Raw genomic sequence first — 25255 nt, forward strand, 5'->3', positions numbered from 1 at the left:
CGTAAAGTTCGCTGCTCCACCGCTCGCTAGGCACCATGAGACCTGCCTTCAAATCGCGTCTTCGGCCTCTGTCGTGGACACGAGTTGTTCCTCGTGCTCATCGCCATGCTCGCTGGGTTCAAATTCGCGCCGCGCCGACGGGCCAGGCGAACAGGGACCAGCTACCTCTCGCCAGTATCACCAACTCTGCCGAGTCTCGAGGTATCAATCTACGAAGAAAGAAAGCCCGAGGATATACAGTCGCTGACTCGATTTCTCAGATGCCCGATTCGATGTCATTGGTGCTCCGTATTCGCTCCTCTCGGTATCCCTCTCGGCCTCGCAAAACCTATACACGCGCCGCGGAACTTTAGTCGGTCTGAGTGGCAAGGCGGACAATGTATGCGATCAATCGCTTTGGCATATGGCTTACGAATTCAGCTAATGGTGGGATCTTCACTTGTGGCAGGTCGTTTCGACGTTGAGTGTTCTGGAACCCTTCCGCAGGGTCGCGACTGGCGTGCCATTCCTTTATCAAAAGGTACGGCGATCATCTTTTCCCAATCCTTTGATCGCGGCTCACACGGAGTCAATCAGGTCTCTTCGGCGAGCCCAGTAACGGCGCTCATATCCGTCCGCAATCCCACGACATCGTTCGCTGTCGTTGAGCTCGATGGTTCCGTGGACTGGATGGTGGCCCAGCGACAAGCCCTGCTGGCATGGACGGGCCGATCTCTGTCCATAAAACCCACTATCAATACTAGCCTGGTATGTGCAAACGTCTGATATGGACGGAACCTGCCGCTAACCTGTGCAGAGCCTCGCTCACTGGGGTAGCTCTGAAGTGACTGGCCGAGGGTTGGTCGCGTTAGTCGGAAATGGGCAAGTATACTCGGTGGAATTGAAGGAAGGAGAGCAGTATATTGCTCATCCTAGGTATTCCTTTCCCATCTATGTCTGCTGTCTAGTCCTGTCGTCTGATCTAACGTAACTCTCTGCCAACAGCAACGTCGTTGCCTATACAATGACCTCGAACTCTCCTCGTCGCTACCGCTTCAAGTCCACTACCCTCAATTTCCAGGTTCCCGGTTTGAGGACACTTCCTCGCTTATTCCAGAGCAACAAGTACATCCAAGATATCTCTGCGTCCAAAGCGTGGAAGTCGACAATGCGCTTTTTGCATAAGCTGCGAACTTGGTCCCGTATGACTATTTGGGGAGATCGGGTAAGCAAATACATGAACGGTGCTGAGGGTTCTCAAGTAACACTATTCTCTTCTAGCTCTTCCTTCAGTTCGATGGTCCTACGACCGTTCTTGTGCAGACTCGTGGCCCCCGGCTGAATGACATTGTTTCAGAGCAACAAGTAAACGAGATTGCTGACGCCCCTCGCGGTATTACTCAATCCTCCTCAAGTGGAAAGACGGAAGAGGGAAGCATCGATGCCCTGGTTGAGAAATCCCGCCAGGAGATTCAGGGAATCAGCCACAGCCTCGCCCAGATCCGTCCTGACGGAACAGTCAAAGCCGATGATGCCAGTCACTCCAAGACTGTTTAACACCTTCTCAGAAGAACGGGGCGGTTTCTTGCATTTGTATTAGGTTTAGACGGTTTGCCTGGCACGGCATCTTGTACAGTAGCGAAATCATCTCCCGACCATGGTCATGACAATCTAAATTTTCCTTTCAAGACAAATGTCCATCTCCTTTCCGTAAGTGATCAGCGTTTACTGTCCACGGGCCAGCTCTGAAAGATACATAACGGTATACCTTTAGTGCGACATGCCCTGGAACCGGTTCCCCCAGCTGTTCAGGATAGTTGACAGCATAAGTCCTCTCTGCATTGGATCGTGAGGGTTAACTACAGTATCAAGTTGACAGAAAGAGATCTTTATTTTTTCCCTGATTAAGCGGAATATTGAGACTGGTCCCGGTTCCAACCCTCCAAGTACTCCAAGCACTCCAACTTCTTCACCTTGGACTCTTATACGATCTACTCAGCCACCGGCTGTATCTCGCCAGCACTGTTCATTTCCCCACACCTCGAGAGTTATCCAAAGTAGCGTAGAAGAAAACGGAATGATTTCCGAGTCTAATATCAAGGAAGACTAGAGGACTACCTCTGCATTGGGCTCTATAGTATCCGTCGCATGTGGAGATATCTTTCACCGCAGGGAACAATAAAATTTATGGGGAAAGAGGGGAAACGCACGAGCTACGGCTTACCAGTATACCTCCAGACCACCTGGGCTGTAACCTCGTGGTCACAGGTATCCATGACCACATTCCAATGTCCTTATATCGAAGTGATCTGGAAGAAGCGCTCAGCTCATCGGAGCAGAGAACCCTGACAGAATCGAGCACCGCGGCTATAATCGGTCTCCGATCTTACCTCCGGACTTAGGGACCGCCGAGGAGCGAGCGCCGATCTAGTTTCTATTTACCCTTTTTCCCGAGCTTTGCTTCTCTGCTTCGTAAGAAATATCTTTCTTGTTCGTCTGAGGAAATCTTGCTTCACACTTGAACTTCACGAAAGGTCTGCTAGTCTGCCATTACACAGCAGGAAACTATATGCGGCTGCATGCGTGAGATCCCCCGGTCCTCTAGACGATTTCACTGGGGACATCCCTGTTGTACTTCCTGACTTAACGCAAATTATTGGTGCAGACTGCCTCGTTAATCCCGGGGATTTTCCTATTCAGACTGTAGACTTCAGCCACGCGATACCGCGATGTCTGACCTGGATCAACGTTCCAATTCGACGGCGGGAGCAAACGACCAGCCCATAGAAGACCCGGAGAAAGGAATTCAATCCGGACCTAAAAGCAACGAAGTGAAGTACCAGGATGTCACCGACAAGTCTCCTGCACCTGCTGCTGCGCTTCCTGGCCCGGGTCCACCACCAGATGGAGGTTTCCATGCTTGGCTGACGGTCCTGGGAGGCTTCTGTGGGCTTTTTGTGAGCTTTGGATGGATTAATGCCATCGGTGTCTTCCAGACATACTATGAAAGCCATCAATTGCGCAACGTCTCCCCCAGTACGGTGGCGTGGGTGACTTCGCTAGAGTCATTCGCTATGTTCTTCGGGGTAAGTGTGACTCATGCGGCGGCCTTGACCACCGATTCCCTCTGTGCACGTGCCCGAGGGAAGTATATCCTACTCAGCTGATTCCTGTGACCAGAGCCCAATATTTGGTTCCCTGTTTGATTCATATGGACCTCGAGTCATTCTGCTTGGGGGCACTTTCTTCCATGTCTTTGGTCTCATGATGACCTCTCTGTCCTCGGAATACTATCAGTTCATTCTGGCGCAGGGCATCTGTAGTCCATTTGGTGCTAGCGCCGTCTTCAACGCGTGTGTCAACTCCGTCAGCACCTGGTTTGCAAAACGCCGTGCCTTCGCTCTCGGGGTGATGGCTGCTGGAAGCAGCCTGGGCGGCGTCATCTTCCCCATTATGGTTTCGAAATTGATCCCCCAGGTAGGGTTTCCATGGACCATGAGAATCTGTGCATTCTTGATCTTAGGCATGCTGGGCATTTGCAATCTCACGTTGAAATCGAGATTGACACACCAGCCGAAGCGGGTGAAGATCATGAGCTTCGTGCGGCCGCTCAAGGAACTGAAGTTCACAGTCACGGTTGCTGCAGCCTTCTTCTACTTCTGGGGTATGTTTTTACCATTTACGTACGTCATCACCCAGGCCGAAAGATACGGCATGTCGCAGAATCTATCGCAATACCTCATCCCTATGTTGAACGCTGCCAGGTAAGTTGGTCTCGGTTGGAAACGGGGCTCTCTCACTTGAATGACAACTCAACTCTTCTTCGTTCTAGTATATTCGGTCGAACTCTCCCGGGCTACTTTGCCGATCGTTTTGGCCGATACAATGTAATGATTTTCTTCGCCTTTTTCTCGGGAATCCTGGTTTTGGCTCTCTGGTTGCCTTCGCGTGGAAACGCGCCGGCTATTGTGTTCAGCGTCCTGTATGGGTTTGGATCAGGAGCCTTCGTTTCCCTTGTCCCGGCGCTGGTAGCCCAGATCTCGGACTTGCGAGAAGTCGGAATGCGGAATGGCACGCTGTTCTGCATCATTTCCTTCGCAGCTCTTACGGGAACGCCGATTGGAGGGGCGCTGGTCCCAGACGTGCTGCATGGGTCTTACACCAAGCTACAGATCTTCTGTGGAGTGGTCATCCTAGTGGGGGCAGTTTTGTTTGTGGTAGCAAGAATAATCGTTGGCGGGCTCGTATGGAAGAAGGTCTAGACAGATCTCCCACAGACCCCCTTGTTGTGCCTTTGCCTAATAAAGCCCTAATGATCATCAAGAGTCAGCTTGTCTTTTTGATTTGGTATTCGCCTTTTGGGGGTGGGGGGGGGGGGTGTTCAGGCATGGCCCCACGCTCAAGACTGCGTGGGAAAATAGAGTATCATAGAGAAGCAGACCAAAAGGAAAGAGAACAGAAAAAGAAGGAATCCAATTGTCTAAATTTCACCAAGTCCATCGGACCTTGAAAACGCCCCAGCACCGTCGCTGAAGGAAGACTAGTATGCATCAACTGAAGCACCAAATCCAGACGCTCGCATGTATTTGCCCAGCGACAAGAAAAACAAGAATCAGACCAATACCCCGTTTCTCATGCTCTCAACCGCCCGAAACCCCAGCCCCTTAAGCGTACTCAGCTCTGCCAAAGTGCCTACTTGAAAGGCTGGCTGAACTGATCCTGTTTCTTCATTCGAGACATGATCCATCTCACATAGACAATCAACGATCGCCTCGGCCTTTTTCACTCCCACGCCTTTCAGAAGCTTGATCTGACTTACGTCACGGGAGTTGATGATGGAAAGCAGATGGCGGGTCCGAGGGGATAACGAGCCGTCTTCGTACTCATCCAAAGTATCTATATCGCCTTCGCTTGCGCGAGACTTGGCCGTGGATCTTTTCTTGTATTTAGGGAAGATGTCCTCATCATCGCTCAATGCCCCATCTGTACCTGCCACGCTAGGTTGGTCAACATCAGTCTCTGCCGGGCGTTTGCCAAGAATAGTCAAGGTTGGTTCTTTGTTCAGAGAAAGCATGCTGCCAAACTTGCTCTTGGCCGGGGAGGCCGAGCTTGTAGAATGGCGGCTTGAAGAATTATCTTGCATGCGCTCCTTCAGAGCAGCAATCCGAGAAACCAACTTCTTATTATGGGGAAGTGTGGCAAGGCAAGCTGATACATTTTCAGGGCAGAGCTATTTTCTCCACGCGATTGATGCTGCTTAGCCATGAGCAGAAAGGATAGGCCCTCTGCTCGCGCATCCTCAGTCCCTTCGATGCGTTGCTCCAACAGCTCCAGGCGACGTTGGACCTTCTCACTCAGCTCCCGCATCTGAGATTGTCGTGATTGCTCACTGACAGCTCGCACAGCTAAAATGGCCTCAACCTTCTTTTCAACCATCTCCTCGATCTTGGCCACCGGAATATCAGAGTAGTTGGGCTGCAGTTGACTAGGCGCAAGGGTTTGCCGGGGGGTCTTCAACGCGCGTGCCAGAGGCGCCTCGGCGGCAAGTGAGTTCTTCTTGGGGGCCTCGGGCTTCCGAAACTGGGTGGCAGGCTTATTTGGCAACCGGTCAGAGTATACATTAAATGCCTTTAGAGGCTTGGTGTCCTCCTTCGCCGCAGGGTCTTTCATTACGGGCGCCGGCATGTTCACATTGACCGAGGAGGTCAGCGGCCGAAGGGGCTGACGAGCACTAGCGAGGGAGGGTCGCTGAGCAGGTCTCGCAGGCCCCTTGAAAATGGGATCATTTTCAACCTCCCGAACTTCGATCTTCCTGGTGCGGTTGGCCACGCTCAATGAGCTGATTGTGTCCAGATGATACGATCGAACGGGGGCAAGATTCAGGATCATCACTGTCAGCCCATGGTTCTGGCCCAAAGATAGAATGCGTGTCATTTTGGACTCGCGATAGGGGATCCGATGCTGTTTCCGCGTGATTGCCTCGACGCATTGAGCCAACACGAAGAGGCTCTTGTTGATACTGGCTGATTCCACCATACGCTCCTTGTCGTTTTCTGTTCGACGATTGTCCTCGGAACCGGCCAAATCAATTGCCGACGCAGTGCTCACTTGGGTCTTTTCTGGTGAGGTGACAGTGATTTTGACACCGAGAATGGCGTGGGAGCGAGACGAATGGGCATTGAGCTGGAGAAGATGTTAGAACAATGCCATAGGGGCGCCGGGAGATATCCTAGACCGTACCTTTGTCGCCGAGGTTGAACGGTTGTTATTCGCCTGGTCATATAATTTTTCAAATTCTTTCAGGTTTGTACATGGCTTTTCGGTGAGACCGCACACCACTGTTTTGCCTCCGTTGTCTCGAAGAGGAAGACCCGCAAGAGTCCGCTTCTCCGGCGGCTCAAACAGGTCATACACTTTGTCATTGTAGATTTCGTAGTAGCTCAGCGCCACTTGAACCGTCGTCTCGCCTTCAGTGTCCTTCTCAATTTTCCGGCTGCGACGGTAAATACCGCTGAGGAGACGAGGAATCACACCACGGTCAGCGAGGCTTTTACCGCCCCGCATGGTGTGCGTCTTGCCGGTACCAGTCACGCCATATGCAAAAATCGTCACGTCGAATCCGCCGAAGAGATGCTTGATGGTGGGCGCAACTGGTGGTACATAAATCAACATACAGCTCGACCACTGCATCCCCGCCCTCATTGGGTCACCTACCTTCAGCATCAAACAGCTCCTGTTGTGCTACCTCGGCATCATAGACCGAATTGAATTGGAAAGTGTATTCCTCCCCTCGTTCTTGGGATTCGGGATTCGCACGACATTGTCTCTATCCCTCAACGCAGCTACTTTGCGGTCGTTGCTGATTGAATCACGCGACTTTTCCGAAGCATTGGCCGATGACCCGGTGCGCAAAATGACATCAGCCTCTCGTTCGGACTTGAGCAGAGGACGGACTCGTGCAACAACTCGAACACTCATGGTGATTACGGCTCCAGGGGGTTCGGATATGAAACTGAAGAACCAAATGGACCGAAAGGGCGGAATTAAAGAGTAAAAAAGAAAAGAACCAACAGAGCACCCAATCCGCCCACCAGAAAAGAAACTTACCTACCTTTTGGAGAGGATAAAACGGACAGCAAAGTGGAGAGGTGTTCGTGCGTTGAAAAGGCCCGGACGGACACGGGCGCTTGTGTTCGGAGGTTGGCAGGGCAACGCGGGCAACCAGTTCATGCTCTACATTCCTAGGCCCATTCGCGAATCACCAAAGAGATGCTGATTCCCTACGTAGAATTGGTGCTTATCGCTGGCTGTAGGCATACACATATATGCCTCGCTGGTACTAGGTCATTGTGTGAGGCTCCGAGTTTGGGAGCATATCGTGCTTGTATTAGTAGAGGTTAGCGAGGATATACATCCACGCCCCCAACAAATAAATTTCTTCGATCCGGGGCACGCTGGCCATTCGCAGCAAGGACACATTACACCTGATAATTCCCTCATTCACTGCCTATAGGGCATTGTCGGTTTCCTGGAGAGCTCAGCGTGTGTATTGGATAGAAGAACCTTCCGAGGTCGTTATACTTGACTCTGGTAGCCGCAGGCCAGGCGGCTGCTGATTGGCTGCTTGTCTGCTTGGCCGCTAGAGGCCACCTGGGCATCGAACACCATCACCGCCTCTCCTCTCCTCCCCTCTTTCGAACTTGCTTTTCCACTTCTATTATTGATTGCTTCGGCTCGTTCAAGTCTCACCAGGACTTGAAAACAATCCTTGCGGTGTATGTTCGTCCGTCCCTTTTTGTCTAGGTTGACGTTTGTCTGATTGTGGGGTTCTAGCGAAGCTCTCTCCCGCATCCCCTCTCCATTCGGGACTACTTCCACCCTTCCTCTTTCCGGAGACCCATTTGACCCAGTGACACCTCAACCCCTCCAAGGAACTCGAATTCGAACTATCCCCATAATACCCATACCCCTATGGCGGCTCCACAAGGGGGGTTATCCCCCCCAGGAAGGATATGCCCATCCCGGGTATGCTTCCCCGGACCCTTCGCAGCAGCAAGCGGCAGTCCCTCAGCACACCGCCGCACCGGCTGCAGGTGGACGAAGGAAGCGAGCATATGCCGGAGAGGCCTTCGAGTTCGGTTCGGGAGCCAATGCCGCGCTCGGAGGTCAGCCCACAGCAGGGGGGGGCCTATGGCGCATTTCCGCAGCAACCTGCTGCTGTGGGATACCAGCAACCGGTATACGGCACTGACCCGGGCCAAATGCAAACTGCACCACTACAGTATGCCCCGCCTGCGCCTGACGTTGGGGGGCATGACCCAGCAATTCGGCGGCATGGGCATGGCTGAACCGCACCACATGCCCCCGCCTCAGCAGCAGGCAGCGGTACAGCAGCGTAACGTACAGCTGAACCAGCTCTACCCCACGGATCTCATCTCTCAGCCTTTCAATGTCGCGGAGCTGGATTACCCTCCCCGCCAATCATCCTGCCCCCCGGAGTTTGTGATCACTTCCCCGTTTGGATGATTTCAACATAGTACTAACTCGCCACAAGACCAGTGTTTACCCATCCCCAACGGCCAATTGTCCACCAAAGTATATGCGGTCCACGCTGAACGCGGTCCCGACGAACAACTCGCTTCTAAAGAAGTCCAAATTACCTTTCGCCCTGGTCATCCAGCCTTACGCCGCTCTCCACGACGCCGAGGATCCCGTCCCCGTCATTCCTGACCAAGTGATTTCACGGTGCCGCCGCTGTCGATCGTACATCAACCCTTTTGTCACATTCCTTGACCATGGCCACCGCTGGCGCTGTAATATGTGCAACCTGACCAATGATGTCCCGCAGGCCTTCGATTGGGATGCGACTTTGCAAAAGCCGGCGGACCGCGCATTGCGCGCAGATCTCAACCACAGCATTGTGGAATTTGTTGCGCCTCAAGAATATATGGTCCGACCTCCCCAGCCACTCGTGTACCTGTTCTTAATCGATGTGAGCTACTCCTCGGTGACCAGCGGTTTACTGGCCACCAGCGCGCGCTGCATCAAGGAGAGCTTGGATCGGATTCCTAACGCAGACCGCCGAACTCGGCTGGGCTTCATTGCCGTGGACTCGAGTTTACACTATTTCAGCATCCCTCGCGATGGCTCTGCAAGCTCAGCGCCCCGCATGTTGGTTGTCAGTGATCTGGAGGACCCCTTCCTTCCCATACCAAGCGACCTCTTGGTTACACTCAGTGAATGTCGGGAGAACGTCGAGTCATTCCTCGACAAACTGCAGGAGATGTTCCAGAACACCCAGAACAACAGCTGCGCCATGGGTTCGGCTTTGAGGGCGGGATACCAGCTGATCTCACCCGTCGGTGGGAAAATGACAGTCTTGAGCGCTTCGCTGCCAAACATCGGCATTGGCTCGCTGACGATGCGTGAGGATAAGAAGGTGCTTGGCACCAGTAAGGAATCGAGTCTCCTCCAAACCGGGAACTCTTTCTACAAGAGCTTCGCCGTCGAATGCTCTAAGGCTCAGGTCTCCGTGGACATGTTCCTCTTCTCATCCCAATATCAGGATGTTGCCTCTTTGAGTAACCTGCCTCGCTACACGGGTGGCCAGACGTATTTCTACCCCAGCTGGAGCGCGGCCCGCAGCGAGGATGTCATCAAGTTCGCGCTTGAGTTCTCTGATTATCTCTCCTCGGAGATTGGTTTGGAGGCCGTCCTTCGTGTGCGTGCTACCACTGGCCTTCGCATGAGCACTTTTTACGGCAACTTCTTCAACCGGAGCTCCGACCTTTGCGCTTTCCCGGCCTTCCCGCGTGACCAGGCTTATGTAGTCGAAGTGGCCATTGACGAGACCGTGGCTAAGCCCGTTGTGTGTCTTCAAGCCGCTGTTCTTCACACCACCTGTAACGGCGAGCGTCGCATCCGAGTGATTACAGTCGCGCTTCCTACCACCACCAACCTGGCCGATATCTATGCCTCTGCCGATCAACAGGCCGTGGCCACCTTCTTTAGTCATAAGGCGGTTGAGCGCACTTTGAGCAGTGGTCTCGATCCGGCCCGTGAGGCCTTACAGGCGAAGATCATTGAACTCTTGAGTACTTACAGGAAGGAGCTTGCTGGTGGCAGCGTGGGTGGTGGTGGTCTTCAGTTCCCCGCCAACCTGCGGGGCCTGCCTGTTTTATTCCTGGCTTTGATGAAGAATGTAAGTTCCCTACCCACCGATTCTACCCTGATCACGTCCATTGAAGAGTCCTGACCGTGATGTCTAGCTTGGTCTTCGAAAATCCGCTCAGATCCCCACGGACATGCGGTCCGCCGCTCTTTGCCTGCTGTCGACCCTTCCCCTTCCTCTCCTCATCCAATACATTTACCCCAAGATGTATTCCCTTCACGACATGCCCGACGCTGCCGGCCTTCCCGACCCTGAGACCGGCGAGATCGTTCTCCCCCTACGGTCAACCTGTCGTCGCAGCGCCTGGCCTCATACGGTCTGTACCTGATCGACGATGGACAGACTCAGTTCTTGTGGGTCGGCCGTGATGCAGTGCCGCAGTTGATCGATGATGTATTTGGAGTCCCCGACCGGAGTCAACTCCGGGTGGGCAAGCAGTTCCTCCCCGAAGTAGAGAATGAGTTTAACCAGCGAGTACGGGCGGTGGTCGAGAAGAGCCGCGATCACCGCTCTAAGGGCGTTGGCAGCATGATCGTGCCTCACCTGTACGTGGTTCGTGAGGATGGCGAGCCCGGTCTCCGCCTCTGGGCCCAGACCATGCTGGTGGAGGACCGCGCCGACCAGGGTGCCAGCTTAGATCAATGGATGGCCACTCTGCGGGAGAAGGTATGACACATCCCCAACCTTGCCTATACCATTCAGGGCCGTCAAGAAGATGCTAACCACTCTTGGTTTTCTAGGTTGTGCAGTAATGGCCGATCTGCGCTTCTAGATTGCCTCCTGATACCTTGTTACCCCTGTTTCACTGTTGCTACGAATCCCACGTTTCCATTGCCCAATCCCTCTTTCCCCCCCTGTCTCTTTGTTTTTTTTTTTCCTTTCTGTTCTATCTTCTCTGGATCTCTCACCTGTACCGAGAGATGGTCTTCATGGCGGGCATCTTTTTTTTCTTTGTTTTGTTTTGAATTGTGTAGTAGACTAGGAGCCTGGGGGGATTGGGTGAAAGTTACTCAAGGGTGATTAGACGCCCGCTGATTGAAACAAGGAGAAATGCACTTAAAGAACTTCTTCTCTTCTCTTGTACCGATCCAGGAATAAATAGGAATACATCGGAGATTCCCAACCCGATTCTGATTGGATGTAGAGGTTTCGAAGCGTTGGTGAAACCGCGGGCGTGGCACTTCCAATCAGGGGGGGCAGAAGCGCCGCAACAGCCCATCACTTGTGATTGTGATCAGATTCCGGCAGTAGCGTGCAGTGACAGGGGCCCATTAGGCGCTGGTGGCGGAACAACCTTGGATAATGGGATCATCGTCTTGTACTTGGAGAATCTCGATCAAAGATGTGGGGGGGGTAAACATGGCGTTCCAAGGTTCCATACACTTATGCTCTGCGGATTCCGTCTCTCTGGGTCTTTAGGTCGTTTTAGTACACATGGACCGAGAACCACCGTTCTATGGGGTTGGTTGCCATGCTCTAGGACACTCTTAACTCCACTTGAACTCAATAATTATTGAAGCAGAAACTGCTCAGCGGGCCGATCGTCCCCTGGTTAGAGCGCTTAGCGTCCCTTCATTTGTTTCTTTTTGCTGAACTTTGGGCTGGAGCTTCGTCTGCCCCACCATAGCCGGCCCCGTCTCCCGTCTCTCTCTCTCTTCTTCCCCTCCTTTCAACCTACTCGAAGCAGCTCCTGTCTTTTGCACCTCGGGGTGCATCCTACATATGTATGTGTTGGAATCGACAGAACCACGAATCCGCCCAAGTCCCAAGTCCTGCTAACTTCCATCCCAGACTCTAAACACCGTTACTTGGACCCCCTCATTCCATCTCTTCCTGGTCGCCCGTGAACTCCTAACCACCTCCGCCATATTCCTCTCGCCTCGCTACAATTGAGCACCTTCTGAATACCTGGGATTCTCTGGCGCGCTAGGTTATACGGCCGTACTCCTCGGAACAAAGAGTGTAAGGTTCATTTCCTTGTCTCGTTTCTTATCTGGCCCCACGCGTCCTGCATCCAAGATTTCTAGGGTTGTCACCCCTAAAAGCATTTTCTCTTTGACCTGGAATGGATTCGCGAAACGACTCCGGGGCGAGTTGGGGAGTTCGTGAGCTGGCGACCACTGGACCTCTAGGCCTGCATGCGTTCTTTTCCTTTGAGGATTCGACAGCTGGAAACTGCCTCCCCACTCCTCTTCCTCGTCACCGCCGTCATGGCTATCTTTCTTGGATCCTGTGGATGCCTTGGTTGCCTGTGCCCTCTCATGACGCTCAGAGCTAACCCGCCCCCGCAACTCTACAGAACCGGCGCCATGGGTCAACAAAACCCCCCTCAGGGAGGCTCGCGCAAGATCTCCTTCAACGTGTCCGACCAATATGAGATTCAAGATGTGATCGGTGAAGGTGCCTACGGTGTGGTCTGGTAAGCAACTGCAGGAAGCACAGGCCGCGACACAAGCTCATACGACTTCGCAGTTCTGCTATCCACAAACCGTCTGGACAAAAGGTCGCAATTAAAAAGATCACCCCGTTCGACCACTCGATGTTCTGCCTCCGGACCTTGCGCGAAATGAAACTCTTGCGCTACTTCAACCACGAAAACATTATCTCCATCCTCGATATCCAACGACCTCGCAACTACGAAGCTTTCAGCGAGGTGTATCTGATCCAGGTAAGGATCCCCCCCCCCCCGTCCCGGCGCGCAAAGAATCAAAGGCGACGACTGTCTGAGAACTTGATGACTGATATCTTGCAGGAACTCATGGAGACTGACATGCACCGTGTGATCCGCACACAAGACTTATCTGATGATCACTGCCAATACTTCATCTACCAGACGCTACGTGCCTTGAAGGCCATGCACTCGGCTAACGTTCTTCACCGTGATCTGAAGCCCTCAAACCTCCTCTTGAATGCCAACTGCGACTTGAAAGTGTGCGACTTCGGTCTGGCGCGATCGGCGGCCTCTACGGACGACAACTCGGGGTTCATGACAGAATATGTTGCTACGCGTTGGTACCGTGCCCCCGAGATCATGTTGACCTTCAAGGAATATACCAAGGCCATTGATGTTTGGAGTGTGGGCTGCATCCTGGCTGAGATGCTGAGTGGGAAACCGCTTTTCCCGGGCAAGGACTGTACGCTGCCCCCGATATGCCCTGAGGCTAGACAAGATTCTAATATTTGAAACAGATCACCACCAGTTGACTCTCATCCTCGATGTGCTGGGAACCCCAACTATGGAAGACTACTATGGTATCAAGTCGCGACGAGCACGCGAATATATTCGCTCTCTTCCCTTCAAGAAGAAGATCCCGTTCCGTGCGCTCTTCCCCAAGAGTAACGAGCTCGCTTTGGATCTTCTCGAGAAGCTGCTTGCCTTCAACCCGGCCAAGCGGATCTCGGTGGAGGAAGCCCTCCGTCACCCATACCTGGAGCCGTATCATGACCCAGAGGATGAGCCGACGGCCTGCCGATCCCAGAGGGATTCTTCGATTTCGACAAGAACAAGGACACTCTGAGCAAAGAACAATTGAAAAGTGAGCCCCTTCTTTCAACCGCTCATCCGAATTTCCCGTTTCCCGATCGCTAACTATTGCCTTAGTCCTGATTTACGATGAGATTATGCGGTAAGGATAGCATTTGAGAAACATTGAATTGAACATTTGTGGAGCATGCAATTTTATTCCATTAAAGTCTTACGCAAGCTGCGGGCGCCCTGTGATCAAGACCAACCCCCATTTCTTGAAAAGTATGAAATCTATAAAACGATATTCCCTCGAGAACTTGCAGCAGCCCGCTTCGAACTTGCGTAGAAGCATTTCTTTTTCGTTGCTTTCTTTTTCTTTATAAGTTGTATTTCAAATGGTTCGATTCTTTCTCTATATATACACCAGGCAAGATATCATCTAGGAAGGCCAGGTTAGTTGCCCTGGAAGCGCATGAACCGTTGAATGCCCTCTCCAACCCCTTCTGGACTGGGCTTTTCGGCGCAAACGTCTGGCTCGAATCCAAACTTGCTCCGCAGGTGATCGCGCGTAGTAGGGCCAATCGTCGCCACAAATACCCGTCGCTTGCCCTCGCCGGGGTCCGCGTCGGCGAAAGGCCCCAGTTTCAGCTCGCGGAGCATGGCCTCGCACCCGGACGGTGAAAATACCACTACCCACAGGGTAGGTGACCCTGCAGCCTGCTGTACTGCGGCGGCAAAGTCGTCTTCGAATGACTCCATTTGCTTCGTTTCATATACGACCAGTTCCTCGACCGGTATTTGCTCCTCGCGGGGTAGGGATGGTGCCATGAGTGTCTTGGGGATGATATCGCGCCGCTGTTCGCCTACGAGGAAGAGGAGGCCTGGCTTGCTGGAGGGATTCCGCTGGTATGACGATGGTGGGAATAACGAATTGTAGTGTTTGAGAATTAGGTGGGCCAAGACCTCTCCAGTCCCGGCATCCGCGCCGTGGATAGTTGCTGCAGGCAGATACTGATCGCGCAGGCTCGTGAGAGAGCGGGCTGTGGCGGGGCCGACGGTGTACAGGATGAGGGGGTTCTTGGATTGCGAGTGGCATCCGGGGGGCGCTGCAACTAACATGAGTATCTTTTCGACGTATTCCCTTTCCGTGGCATTGAGGGGGAAAATCCCCAGGCTGGCGACTTACGGCCGTCTTCCTCGATCATCTTCGCAAATCCTTCTACCGCGCGCTGGCTGGTGAAGATGAGGCCTCCGTATCTCCGACTCGCGCCATTGGACTCATTCGCGCTTCCCTCGGGGTTGAATGCGCCGGATGCGAAGAGACCCCGCACGCGGGCGAGATTCTCCCGGTGGAAGCGGTGCTCTAGCACAGGGATGAACACGGGGTTGTAATGGTTTGCTGAGAAGAATTCATCGTATCCGTCATGGGGAGAAGACTTGGTCTTCAAGAGGAGTATGGGCGACCGCGCAGACATGGTGCGGAGAGTTGCAACAGTCATAGTTGCGGCTTCGGAGATTATCGCGGATTGCGGGGATTCTCCATCACGTTTTCTCTAAAGTACGGCAGTAAGGCAACTTGGTATGGGAACGGATTTGATTTTTGATTTGATCCTGTTGACTCAAGGAAATTGTAATTGGTCTAGGAACGGCTTATATACACATTGAGGGGGGGCAAATAAGAGAGAAAAAAAAAAGAGACTACTGGTTGTCCAGAACGTGGACGTACTTCTTCTCCTCACGACGCTCACGCTCAGTGGCAGGTGGCAGGTCGTAGTAGGAAGCGCTACGGTACATTTGCTGGGGAAATGTTAGTGTCTAGTCTTCATGATTATGGAGGAAGGGCCATACCAGGTAGTGGAAAGTAAGGTCGGCCAAGTCGACTGGCTCGATGCCCAGATCCTTGAAGGTCTTGGCAGTTGGGTCAATCACTTGGTCGTGGAATTCACGCTCAACCTCATCGGCGGAGGTGGTGTGCCACCAAACGTAGCGGTTGAGGGCTTGGGCGATGAGCTTCAGGACAGGCTTGGGAAGGTTGATGTGGCGGCGTTTCTTGTGGATTTCCCGGTCGACCAGCTCCGCAATCTCGGCAGTCGAGTGTCTTAGGGCCGTAAAGCTCAAAGGTTTGACCCACGGTAGAATCATCGTGAAGAATTCGCTCAAGCGCATGGCCGACGTCAATGGCCTACAACAAAGGATTAGCGAGACTTTCTCGGGTTCAAGAGGCTGCCAGGGAGCATACGTGAACAGGCCAATATCGCTCTTGCATGTGGTTGGCAGTGAGCAGGTTGGAAACACCGGCGAGCTTGTGTAGGAGGTTGTCTTCGAACCCGAACATCGGAGCAGGCCGCACGATGGTCGTCTCGGGGTAAATTTTGCGAACAACTTCCTCCCCACGCCTATTCCAAATCAGTATTTCTAACCGGCGCTATTTCTTGGAATGAAACGGACCTTGGAGTCGAAGAACTCAGACGACGAGCCCCGCTTGGCATTGTAAGAAGAGACGTGCACGAATCGGTCGATGTCATACTTGGCAACGGCCTCGGCAATGCGCTCAGCACCATCCACATGGACGTCCGTGTATGAGAAGTTCCTGGGCGACGTTAATGACCCCTCTTACAAGGTCTCTTACGACTTCCTTGTTTTCTGTCTTGACTCACTTAGTGGGATAGCCACGGCCAACAAGGTTGTAGACGATATCCGAGTGACGGACGCTCTCTTCAATGGACTGGGTGTTGCGGAGATCGTATTCCTGCGAGACAGTTAGGCCCCTCCCCTTACAGCTCCCAGTTTGGAGTGAGTAGTCCTTACCAAGAAGTTGACACGGCCAAGGTCACCAGTGACCTTCAAGTGGCGCTTGGCCATCTCCTCACGGTAGGGGACCACCACTGTGCATCCCTGGGTTGCTTTTTGCAACGTTAGCACCTCAATTGCTTCAGCAACATCACCCTGCAAGACATACCGAGCCGGTTGACAATGTAGCGGCCCAGGAAACCCGTAGCGCCGAAAACAGTCGCAGTATAACCTATCATGGCATCGTGAGCATATCGAGTCGAAGCGGACTTGAAGCGGGAAGCGAGGGGAGGGTACCTCCGAGGGACGAGCTGGAGAGGGGGCACAATTAGCAAGGCATTGTCAAGCATGGATCAATTGAGCGCTTACCGGCCACCTTGGACCCGGACGATGGGCTTTCCAGTGCGAGTGATAGCGACATCCTGGAGGTTACGGCGTTGGATGTGTACCGAGACCCGAGGGGCAGGGGCAAATGACCGGGCCCCCAGAGCCGAGTTCATGACCCGAGACTTCTGCATGGTCTCTGACAGGGCAGATTGAATGAGACCAGCGGGGGAAGATAGAGCGGAGTGGGTGCGGATTGAGAGGCTTCGAGGTGCGTCGTGATGGAGACGAGCACTCTCGCAGGTTTCGGCACGGGACTTGTACGCTAGTCCCGAATGGGAAGGGTCTCTCAGCTCGAGAATTGCAGATGCGACGGCAATCGCCTTTTCCTCGTATGCGGGAATAAAGAGTAGGCTACTCCGAAGCAGCTTCCATCTAGTAATCGTTCTTCCGTCTCGTGTTTGGCCTCATTGAGCGCTCCACGGCGTCTCCAAGAGCTGTTGGCCAGAAGAGGTCTGACAACTCCTCGGCTGTGATTGGTCCGTCCCTACAGGAGGAGCGACTCGAGCCTCAATCCCCACCAGCTTTTGCTTGTAGTCTTCCACGGGATTTCCTCGTCGACTCTTGTTATCGGCTTTGGCATGGGGATGCCATGCCAGCAAAATATGCACAAATTGATTAGCTATCTTTGCATTTGGCCTTCTGTCCAATATGTGGTCTGTCTGCTCTGAACTCTTCTTTGTATTCGGTCTATTTCTTCGTGCCAGGGCCACAAGCTCAAAAAATATATATGACTGGAGAGTATTGGCTTCCAGTTCAGGGCCGCAAATGCAGGCCGCTTATGAGCATAATCCTTGGACTGAAAGATTGCGCTATAATTCTGGCCCCGGAACCCGTGCCATAGCAAAAGTCGAAGGCAATCCAGAGTCCAGTTCAGCTTTCAAAGTGGGATGGTTCTGAATTGAAATTCTATGGGCATAGATGATGATCCTACTATGCTAAGTACCAGTACTGGTACCATCCTCTGTACTACTCGTAGCGGTGATGTATTCCAGTCTCTAGGAGACCCCTTTGGCGGAACATCCCCGCCGTATCTGTGCTGGAATATATAGAGCGGCACCGCTGCAATGGCTTCAAGGCCGAGGATATTCTAATGTGAACCACAATGTCCTGGCACTGAAGTTCAAACTGCAATTGAATGCAATTGAATGACGCTACTCAAAATTGCGAAATGCCCATCGAGGCGGCGTTCTGTCCTGGCGACTCTGGGGGTTCCGACCGCAGCTCCATTGATGTTTTTTCCCCTCGTTCTCCACTCCGCAATGACTTCAGTCTCATCTCGCAGCTGAACGGCTCCTCATCTCTGTCAAGCCGACTCACGTTGAATTCCAGCCAAAAAAAAGCCTCTCGTAACTATGTCTTCCGCCGCCTGCATTTTCTGCAAGATCATCAAGGGTACATCATCCCTCCGAGATTCTTCAACGGCGTCTCTTCCCCAAGTCCCATTCCGCCGTCCACGGGTCCTCCCAGTGTCCACTGACGCGTATCAATTGAAAAATGCCAGCGAACTGACAACCCACAGGGGATATTCCTTCCTTCAAGCTCTTCGAGAGCGACAAGGTCTTTGCTTTCCTCGATATCCAGCCGCTGAGCCGGGGCCATGCGGTATGTCTGTGCCTGGGGGCCCCGCACTCCTCGATCCTCAATCTATCGGTGGTCGCGTTCTTGTAACGTTCTGTAGCTTGATGCCATCCACATGGCAGTTCTTATACCAATTCCCACCGCGGTCATCGCTTTGTTTCATATACAGGAGATACTGACTATGCGCCCTCGGTAGCTCGTGATCCCCAAGTTCCACGGCGCTAAGCTGACCGACCTGCCCGACGAAGACCTCCTCGAGATCTTGGTAAGTGTATATGCGGAGGAACATTAGGGGCGATGGTTGGATGGAGACAAGGACAGAGACTCGCTGTAGCTCCGAACCTTGAACCCATGCGGAGACCACCAGCGCCCAAGGTCCTCGAAGTACCGTCAACCTGGCTAATCAGCTTTGGATTTCCATGTAGCCCGTGGCCAAGAAGATTGCCATCGCCAGTGGCGCCTCGGATTTCAATATCCTGCAGAACAATGGACGCATTGCCCACCAGGTTGTCGACCATGTAAGCGCAGAGCCCATCCACTTCATTGTACATCAGCTAACCGTTTCATTTCCAGGTCCATTTCCACATGGTATGACTGCCCTCTCTGCTGTATTTTGAGGTAACAATATTGACCCTAAATTCTAGATCCCCAAGCCCAACGAGACAGAGGGATTGGGTATCGGCTGGCCTGCCCAGGCAACAGACATGGACAAGCTCAAGGCTCTGCACGAGGAACTCAAGTCTAAGATTTAGGCTGTCCCCGGATCGAGCGACACGTCTTTCAGGCTCTGGAATCCCACGGGTTTCATGATTTACAGTAGCTCAAAAGTTGACCTAGCTTGATCTAGCCAGGATCACCAGGATGGAATATTTCGTGAGACTGGAATGGAAAACTCGAATTGCTACATAACAATTTCTCTAAAGGCACCCTCAGATGCTTGTATATTGTCTAAATTGATGATTGGATCTATAACGAAAGGATGCACTACATAAAAGCATCCCAACATCAATTCCATACCGTCTAGCACATTTCCCAGTATTACAATAGCGCCCCAAACAAACAGGCTATACAGACACCGAAGCCCGGAAGCGGGCAGTGCAGCACTCTAGGCCTTGTCAGCCTTGTCAGCCTTATCAGCGCCTGGGTAGAATTCAATCTTGCCCTCGCCCTGCACGATGTTGAGTCGATCATAGAGCGAGCGAGCTCGAATGTACGGGTCCAGCACCCAGTACTGCTTGCGCAGCTGCTCCACCAAGGTCTGGCGTTTCTCCTTTGCAGCGGAGATCGCCTCAGGCTCCTTCTTGAAGCTGGCTCGGATCCATTCAATCGTGATATCCTGGATCTCCTTCGCGAGAGCCTGGCGCTCGGCAAGCAGCTTGTCGCGAGTCTCGGTGTCTTCCATTTTACTATTCTCTCCCTCCTCGATTTCTAGGTATTTATACTCCCAGTTCTCGTCCCCGTCGAGTTCCTTCGTAATGCGGTCGGGGGGAATGAAGGCTTCCAAATCTTCCCGGTTCTTGGTGAAATGAATCTTCGCAGCAACGACGGGATCTAGCCACCCCTTGATGATGCTCCAAATGCTGGAAAACACCCAGGGCGCTTTGTGGATCAAGACCGTTCCTAATGATTCGGGGTAGTTGGCCTCGAAACACTTGATCATGAACTTGACGGGCGTGTAGTCCTAACAGATAAGATTAGTGTCTCCGTTTGCAACCAGAACAATTGACAAAAGAATAAAAAAGAAAAGAAGAGGTGATATACCATGTTCTGAAGAGAAAAGTCGGTCATATCAAAAATAATAGTCTGAGATAGTTAGCATGAAGGCTTTAGCGCAAAAAGAGACATAAGACGAGAACCTACCGCTGTTTCCACCGGTGGAGCCAGCAGCAGCCGGGCCGTCTCAATTGTATAGACCGTGAATCGCTCGAGGGATTCGGGATCTTGCTCACTGGCTCGATGCAGACGCACGCGTACCACACAGATAGGCCGACCCAACCGGTCCACACCGTGGAGGAAGCTCTTGCCCATGCGCAGCTGGTGAAGAAACTCGTCGCCCTTCTTCTTCTCGGTGGGATCAGATGACTTGGACTGCTTCAAAGCCAGGGCCTCGCCATTGGCCATGATGTCATCGTCAACGTGCACGTCTTGAAGACGCCAGCGCATGGTAGAAATGAGCATGATCAGTGCCTTCTTGACATCCCATTTCCGCGCACGCAGGAATCGCAGAAGCAGCGCGTCGGGGTTGTCGTGCTTGACCATATTCCAGAAGGCGGTTCTGATCTCTTCCGGTGACATGTCCTCTAGCGCCTGCTGGAACTCCTTGGATTGTCCGTACTTGTCGTCGCCATCGGTGATGCTAATCGAGGCGAGGCCTGATGTGATCTCACTCGCCTGAGATGTGCTCGAAGTCTCGCTTTTCTCATCTCCCGTGGAACGGAATAGACCCCATCCTCGTTTGGCGGACTTCTTCTTATCTGCGGGCGGGGCTGCGGCGGCGTTGCTGGCGCTGCTCTTGGCCTCGGCCTCGAGGGTCTCGATGTTGACGCCAAACACCTTCAGAGTCAAGACCCAGAACTCCTGCAGCTTGGCCTCCTGCTCGGGGGTCAGGGTTCCGACGGTACCCGGGGCGGGTTCGATGGGCATGGTGCGGAGCGTATCAATGATACCGAGGAACGGCTCCTGCTGTGGTGGTCGGGACGAGGGGAGAGGATCGGCAGAGGGGGAGAGAGATTGATGGAGACAGGCGCCGCCTCCAATGGCCAGGAGAGTGATAGTAATCCAGAAAGAAGAGGACTCGCTTGGCTGCGGGCGTGTGGAGATTGGGCGCGGTAGAGGGAACTGGGGTCGAATGCCGCAGGGTCCGATCTGTGGGCGGGAGAAGACGCTAGCCGGTGACTCGAGACGGCGCAAGATTGAACGAGCCCGCATGTGGCGACTGTCTTCAGAGATAAGGATGGGATGGGGAACACGGTGAGGCCGTCGACTGAGACCAAGGCGCGAGTCGCAGTCGATAAAAAGTGGATTCACGCCAAATCAGGGAACCGAGGACGATCCGAAATCATCAGTGTGGGGAAGTCCTCACGCGAGCTCCAGCCACATGGATTGGAGATTGCTAGAGGAAGGACCTGCTGATTTCTAAAGTCCATCGAGCTACGATGATCATGCTATCTTGCAGCAGGAGGTCTGGCGTTGGGAGGACGAAGCAAGAGTACTAGCGTACTTAGAGGCTACAATCAATCTAATAGGTTGGGACGAGTACTGTACCAGAGTATGCAAAGCAGGATGAACAATATGAGTTATCATCCCAAAGACAACTCGATCCGGCCAGTTGCAGATCCACACAGTCGTTGCACACGCAGTAACCCGTTCACTGTCGATCCAATTTGGTGCCCAAAAAGTCGCTTTCCATAATTTTTGTCCGGGACTTGCCCACCGCCTTCCCGCGCGTAAACAAGGCGAGTCTCAGCTTCGTACATCCACAGGACCTGGAACAATGGACGCCTCGCAGCGATCGTCCTCGCGCCCTCGTCCTTCGTCGCGCCCAACTACGCCATTGCGGCCCAGCTCTCGCTCCTCGCTGCGCGAGGCCCATGGCTATGGAGGCAGTATCGGCAACGCGGGGTACACACAACCCGCCATCAACGCTTTAGAACCACAATTCGCAGAGTTGGCTGATTCCATGGCTGATCTGGAGGCCAATTTCATGCACCTGCAGATCATGCATGAGAGTCTGACGCGATTTAGCGAGAGCTTTGCCAGCTTTCTGTACGGTCTGAACATGAACGCATTCTGCGTTGACTTTCCAGAGGTATCAATGCCGAGATACAATTGCATTTACGATTTATGGTTCTCGCGGCTAATGTATTGCTCCCTTCTTATAGGCCCCGATTGCAGATTCATTCCGAAGAGCCAAACAGGCCGAGGAGCAGGACGGTATGGCCCAGATAATCAGGAACCATGACATCGTTGACTGACGTCGCACGCTACAGAAGTGGACCCTGAACCTATTCGAGCTGCCGATGATGGGGAGATGACATTCTTGTACGTTGCTGCTTGATTTTACTCAACCTGGGACATTCGCGTCGGAGGCTAACTGTTCCTCCCAGGACCACCGACACATCGTTTGTTGAGCACCCCCCAAGTACCGTCTCTTCGAAGCCCACTCCGAGATACAACAGTCGCGGTACAACTCGAGGTATTGCTCGAGGGAGTACTCGAGGGACCTCCCGCGGCACAGTGTATAGCCGATATGCGACGAGAGGCACTGCAAGTGCAAGTGGCCGTGCTCGACCCAGCGCTTTGCCCCGGGGCCGCGGGATGAAATGAGCTGCAATTGTGGCGACAGATGGTGGCCCGGGTCACCGCGAATAGCGTTAGCTGTGAACTGTGAATGCTGTGGGGATCATAACTGGGAACCGAGCTGGCTCGAAGGACACTGTAATTATTACGAACATGAAACGAAATGAAGCAGACAAAGAAGTGCGCAAGTCCTTGTAGCGTAGTTGATGCGGCTGCCGCAGGCGGAGAACGCGATTGATCGGCAAAATCGGGCTCGCCAGAAAAAGGACCGAATGGCAAATCGCTTTGTCCTCCACTTGGAGATTCTGGGGTTCTTGGATTGCCCTGCAAAACTCGAGGAGTTCGTGTTCGCTCAACAGTCAGTGGGTTTGCAACCAATCCCTGAGGACTGTCACGCCTACATCGAGCGGCAACCCTCTAGGCTGAATCGGGTCGGATCCCCTCGGTCACTCCGTTCACTGGTATAGAGTCCCGCCTCTGGCATTCACGACAATCCGCTCTCCCAATTTGTGTTTATACTTGTGAAATGCTGCCAGTGTCCAGAGGGATTTAAGACTCAATTGCATCCTTTCCAACCTTACCCAGCCTTCGGCCAAGCGCTGGTCTTACATTCCTCCGTGTTCTTCCTGCATAGAAGGCTGGAACCTTCTACTCATCCTTCCTTTCGACCCTCAATACCCCTGTTCCCTCAACCATTTAGCCTGATTCCCCTTATTTGGCTGCCATGACGTCTTTAACAACCGTGGCCAGCCTGGAGTCCGTCCAGCTCCTCTCGGAGGCTTCTTATGGCTGTGGTATGTATGGGTCCTTCCTTTTGATCGCGACAGAGAAATAATCCTGCTCCAGAACATCTCGCCGCGGTGTTGGGCGGTTCAAATGCGGACCAATTCAAGCGGAGCTTTTGTTCCCAATACGAGTCTTTGGCCCCATACACCAAGCCAGAGGCCGTGGCCGTCCAAACAACGGGACTCCGGACTGTCTCCTCTCTGAAACCGAAATATCACTGTTTGACCTGTTCTGAAATCTGCCTGAGTACAGAGAGACGGGCGCATACCAAATCAACCGGTCATGTTTTCTGTAGGTCAGGATCAGATAACTTGTCTCTTGAGAGACTAATATCTTTGGGATAGATTTGGAATCTCGTAATCGATATGTCTTCTGCGAGTCATGTGCCGACTTTGTCTACGACCATGGCCTAGAAAGACTCGCTGGTCCAATGGCCAAATATGAGGCAGATTGTATGTTCCCCGATTTTCAGTCCTATACCCCCGGCTTGCCCACTCCTGACCAAGACTTAGATGGCAAAGCAAAATGGGTACCGGATGCAGCGTCCGATGCTTATGTGAAGAACAACGCCAACAAGAATCCTTGCTCCCGTCGGGGTGCTCGTGGCGTGTGGAATATGGGCCAGACTTGTTACCAAGCCGTCATTCTCCAAGCCTTACTCCATGACCCATCCTTGAATGCTTACTTCCTCGCGGGGGGCCATGATATCCATACCTGTGAGCGTAGCTTTTGTATGGCCTGCGCTGCCGCTGAGGTTTTCATGGACTTCAACAGCGGAGAAAAGACAGAGGCAGTTTCTGCCGCTACCCTTCTCTACCATGGCTGGGACGCATCCCGGGTAAGTGGCTTCAGAGAGTTCCAGATAGCCGCAAGGAATATCGTGCTGATTTCACGTACAGGAAATGGCTGGCCACCGCCAACAGGATGCTCATGAATATTTTCAATTTCTCGTGAATGCGCTCCACGCTTCCACGCCAGGACACAGTGAGAGCTACGAGGAAAAATGCCAGTGCTTTTTCCACAAAACCTTCTATGGTGAGTTGCGCAGTAGTGTCATGTGTCACAAATGCGGGAAAACCACACATACATACGATCCTATGGCGGATCTCAGTCTCGATGTTCAGTTGCAGAATAAGAAACGGAAGCTGGGTGCTCGATCTGCGACTTCCCTGTCCAATGCAACGTTGGTCGGCTGCCTTGAAAGCTTCACTGCTGTCGAGGACTTGCACGCCGACGCCGCTTATCACTGTGAGAAATGTGGCAATACCCCTCAGAGAGCGTCCAAGCGACTGCAAATCCACCGACTTCCTGCCATTCTTTGCATGCAACTCAAGGTTCGTCATCGGTCTCCTGTCTCAAGCAAATTTGTCCTAACATGCTTTCCAGCGCTATGAACACAACTCGACTTCTTCAGAGAAGGTGAACGGCCACATCGACTTTCCTTTGACCCTCAATATGCTCCCATATACTGTCAAGAAAGACAAAGAGCGGGTAGACACATCTCGCTATATCTACGATCTTTCCACCGTCGTGGTCCACCAAGGAACCATGGACTCCGGTCACTACTTCGCCTACACCCGTGTAGCCGGCGACAAGGTATGTGAAAACGCTTCGCACTGCTGAGGCAGAATACTGATAATGGACCGATTTAGTGGGTCCTCATGGATGACAACAAAGTTACCGTTGCGAGTGTCGCCGATGTCCTACGCCAAGATGCTTACTTGCTGTTCTACGGGATTCGTTCGATTGAAAGAGAGAAGAGCTCGTGACCAAGACGTAATCCCAACAATAGATTCTGC

General features: G+C 52.9%; 12 protein-coding genes across 12 annotated transcripts; 7 read left to right on the forward strand and 5 right to left on the reverse strand.

The window, feature by feature from the left end:
- Positions 1 to 35: 35 nt before the first annotated feature.
- N7468_010404 (AIM24 family protein) lies at positions 36 to 1536 on the forward strand (the record flags this gene model as incomplete). The annotated part of the gene is made up of 7 exons (XM_058479699.1): positions 36 to 201; positions 261 to 379; positions 449 to 520; positions 577 to 747; positions 797 to 915; positions 985 to 1204; positions 1261 to 1536. 7 exons carry the CDS (start codon positions 36 to 38, stop codon positions 1534 to 1536), a joined length of 1143 nt encoding a protein of 380 aa, XP_058326267.1.
- A 1172-nt stretch (positions 1537 to 2708) lies between these two features.
- On the forward strand, positions 2709 to 4241 carry N7468_010405 (MCT family MFS transporter; the record flags this gene model as incomplete). Its single annotated transcript, XM_058479700.1, has 3 exons — positions 2709 to 3065; positions 3160 to 3743; positions 3812 to 4241. 3 exons carry the CDS (start codon positions 2709 to 2711, stop codon positions 4239 to 4241), a joined length of 1371 nt encoding a protein of 456 aa, XP_058326268.1.
- Positions 4242 to 4591: 350 nt separating this feature from the next.
- Positions 4592 to 6957, reverse strand: N7468_010406 (kinesin family protein; the record flags this gene model as incomplete). The annotated part of the gene is made up of 5 exons (XM_058479701.1): positions 4592 to 5187; positions 5223 to 6162; positions 6220 to 6629; positions 6694 to 6774; positions 6852 to 6957. 5 exons carry the CDS (start codon positions 6955 to 6957, stop codon positions 4592 to 4594), a joined length of 2133 nt encoding a protein of 710 aa, XP_058326269.1.
- A 1212-nt stretch (positions 6958 to 8169) lies between these two features.
- Positions 8170 to 10822, forward strand: N7468_010407 (COPII subunit SEC24; the record flags this gene model as incomplete). The annotated part of the gene is made up of 5 exons (XM_058479702.1): positions 8170 to 8216; positions 8262 to 8481; positions 8534 to 10180; positions 10272 to 10418; positions 10451 to 10822. 5 exons carry the CDS (start codon positions 8170 to 8172, stop codon positions 10820 to 10822), a joined length of 2433 nt encoding a protein of 810 aa, XP_058326270.1.
- Positions 10823 to 12459: 1637 nt separating this feature from the next.
- N7468_010408 (mitogen-activated protein kinase) lies at positions 12460 to 13668 on the forward strand (the record flags this gene model as incomplete). The annotated part of the gene is made up of 4 exons (XM_058479703.1): positions 12460 to 12569; positions 12623 to 12818; positions 12903 to 13284; positions 13340 to 13668. 4 exons carry the CDS (start codon positions 12460 to 12462, stop codon positions 13666 to 13668), a joined length of 1017 nt encoding a protein of 338 aa, XP_058326271.1.
- Positions 13669 to 14069: 401 nt separating this feature from the next.
- On the reverse strand, positions 14070 to 15091 carry N7468_010409 (uroporphyrinogen-III synthase HEM4; the record flags this gene model as incomplete). The annotated part of the gene is made up of 2 exons (XM_058479704.1): positions 14070 to 14728; positions 14803 to 15091. 2 exons carry the CDS (start codon positions 15089 to 15091, stop codon positions 14070 to 14072), a joined length of 948 nt encoding a protein of 315 aa, XP_058326272.1.
- Positions 15092 to 15314: 223 nt separating this feature from the next.
- N7468_010410 (uncharacterized protein) lies at positions 15315 to 15758 on the reverse strand (the record flags this gene model as incomplete). Its single annotated transcript, XM_058479705.1, has 2 exons — positions 15315 to 15413; positions 15465 to 15758. The coding sequence occupies 2 exons, from the start codon at positions 15756 to 15758 to the stop codon at positions 15315 to 15317; spliced, it is 393 nt and encodes a 130-aa protein (XP_058326273.1).
- A 73-nt stretch (positions 15759 to 15831) lies between these two features.
- N7468_010411 (uncharacterized protein) lies at positions 15832 to 17373 on the reverse strand (the record flags this gene model as incomplete). Its single annotated transcript, XM_058479706.1, has 5 exons — positions 15832 to 16012; positions 16274 to 16341; positions 16425 to 16638; positions 16776 to 17158; positions 17353 to 17373. 5 exons carry the CDS (start codon positions 17371 to 17373, stop codon positions 15832 to 15834), a joined length of 867 nt encoding a protein of 288 aa, XP_058326274.1.
- Positions 17374 to 18145: 772 nt separating this feature from the next.
- N7468_010412 (HIT family protein) lies at positions 18146 to 19123 on the forward strand (the record flags this gene model as incomplete). Its single annotated transcript, XM_058479707.1, has 5 exons — positions 18146 to 18185; positions 18313 to 18395; positions 18568 to 18636; positions 18797 to 18889; positions 19016 to 19123. The coding sequence occupies 5 exons, from the start codon at positions 18146 to 18148 to the stop codon at positions 19121 to 19123; spliced, it is 393 nt and encodes a 130-aa protein (XP_058326275.1).
- Positions 19124 to 19476: 353 nt separating this feature from the next.
- On the reverse strand, positions 19477 to 21299 carry N7468_010413 (CRAL-TRIO domain-containing protein; the record flags this gene model as incomplete). Its single annotated transcript, XM_058479708.1, has 3 exons — positions 19477 to 20052; positions 20133 to 20174; positions 20232 to 21299. 3 exons carry the CDS (start codon positions 21297 to 21299, stop codon positions 19477 to 19479), a joined length of 1686 nt encoding a protein of 561 aa, XP_058326276.1.
- Positions 21300 to 21864: 565 nt separating this feature from the next.
- On the forward strand, positions 21865 to 22697 carry N7468_010414 (DASH complex subunit DAM1; the record flags this gene model as incomplete). The annotated part of the gene is made up of 4 exons (XM_058479709.1): positions 21865 to 22179; positions 22253 to 22304; positions 22361 to 22412; positions 22478 to 22697. 4 exons carry the CDS (start codon positions 21865 to 21867, stop codon positions 22695 to 22697), a joined length of 639 nt encoding a protein of 212 aa, XP_058326277.1.
- Positions 22698 to 23394: 697 nt separating this feature from the next.
- Positions 23395 to 25225, forward strand: N7468_010415 (uncharacterized protein; the record flags this gene model as incomplete). Its single annotated transcript, XM_058479710.1, has 7 exons — positions 23395 to 23464; positions 23517 to 23747; positions 23801 to 23908; positions 23969 to 24294; positions 24356 to 24790; positions 24843 to 25052; positions 25109 to 25225. The coding sequence occupies 7 exons, from the start codon at positions 23395 to 23397 to the stop codon at positions 25223 to 25225; spliced, it is 1497 nt and encodes a 498-aa protein (XP_058326278.1).
- Between the last annotated feature and the right edge of the window lie 30 nt (positions 25226 to 25255).

Source organism: Penicillium chermesinum (genome assembly GCF_028974085.1).
Source record: "Penicillium chermesinum strain IBT 19713 chromosome Unknown utg000008l:1.0-1752722.0:1.0-1753981.0, whole genome shotgun sequence".
Classification (NCBI taxonomy): domain Eukaryota; kingdom Fungi; phylum Ascomycota; class Eurotiomycetes; order Eurotiales; family Aspergillaceae; genus Penicillium; species Penicillium chermesinum.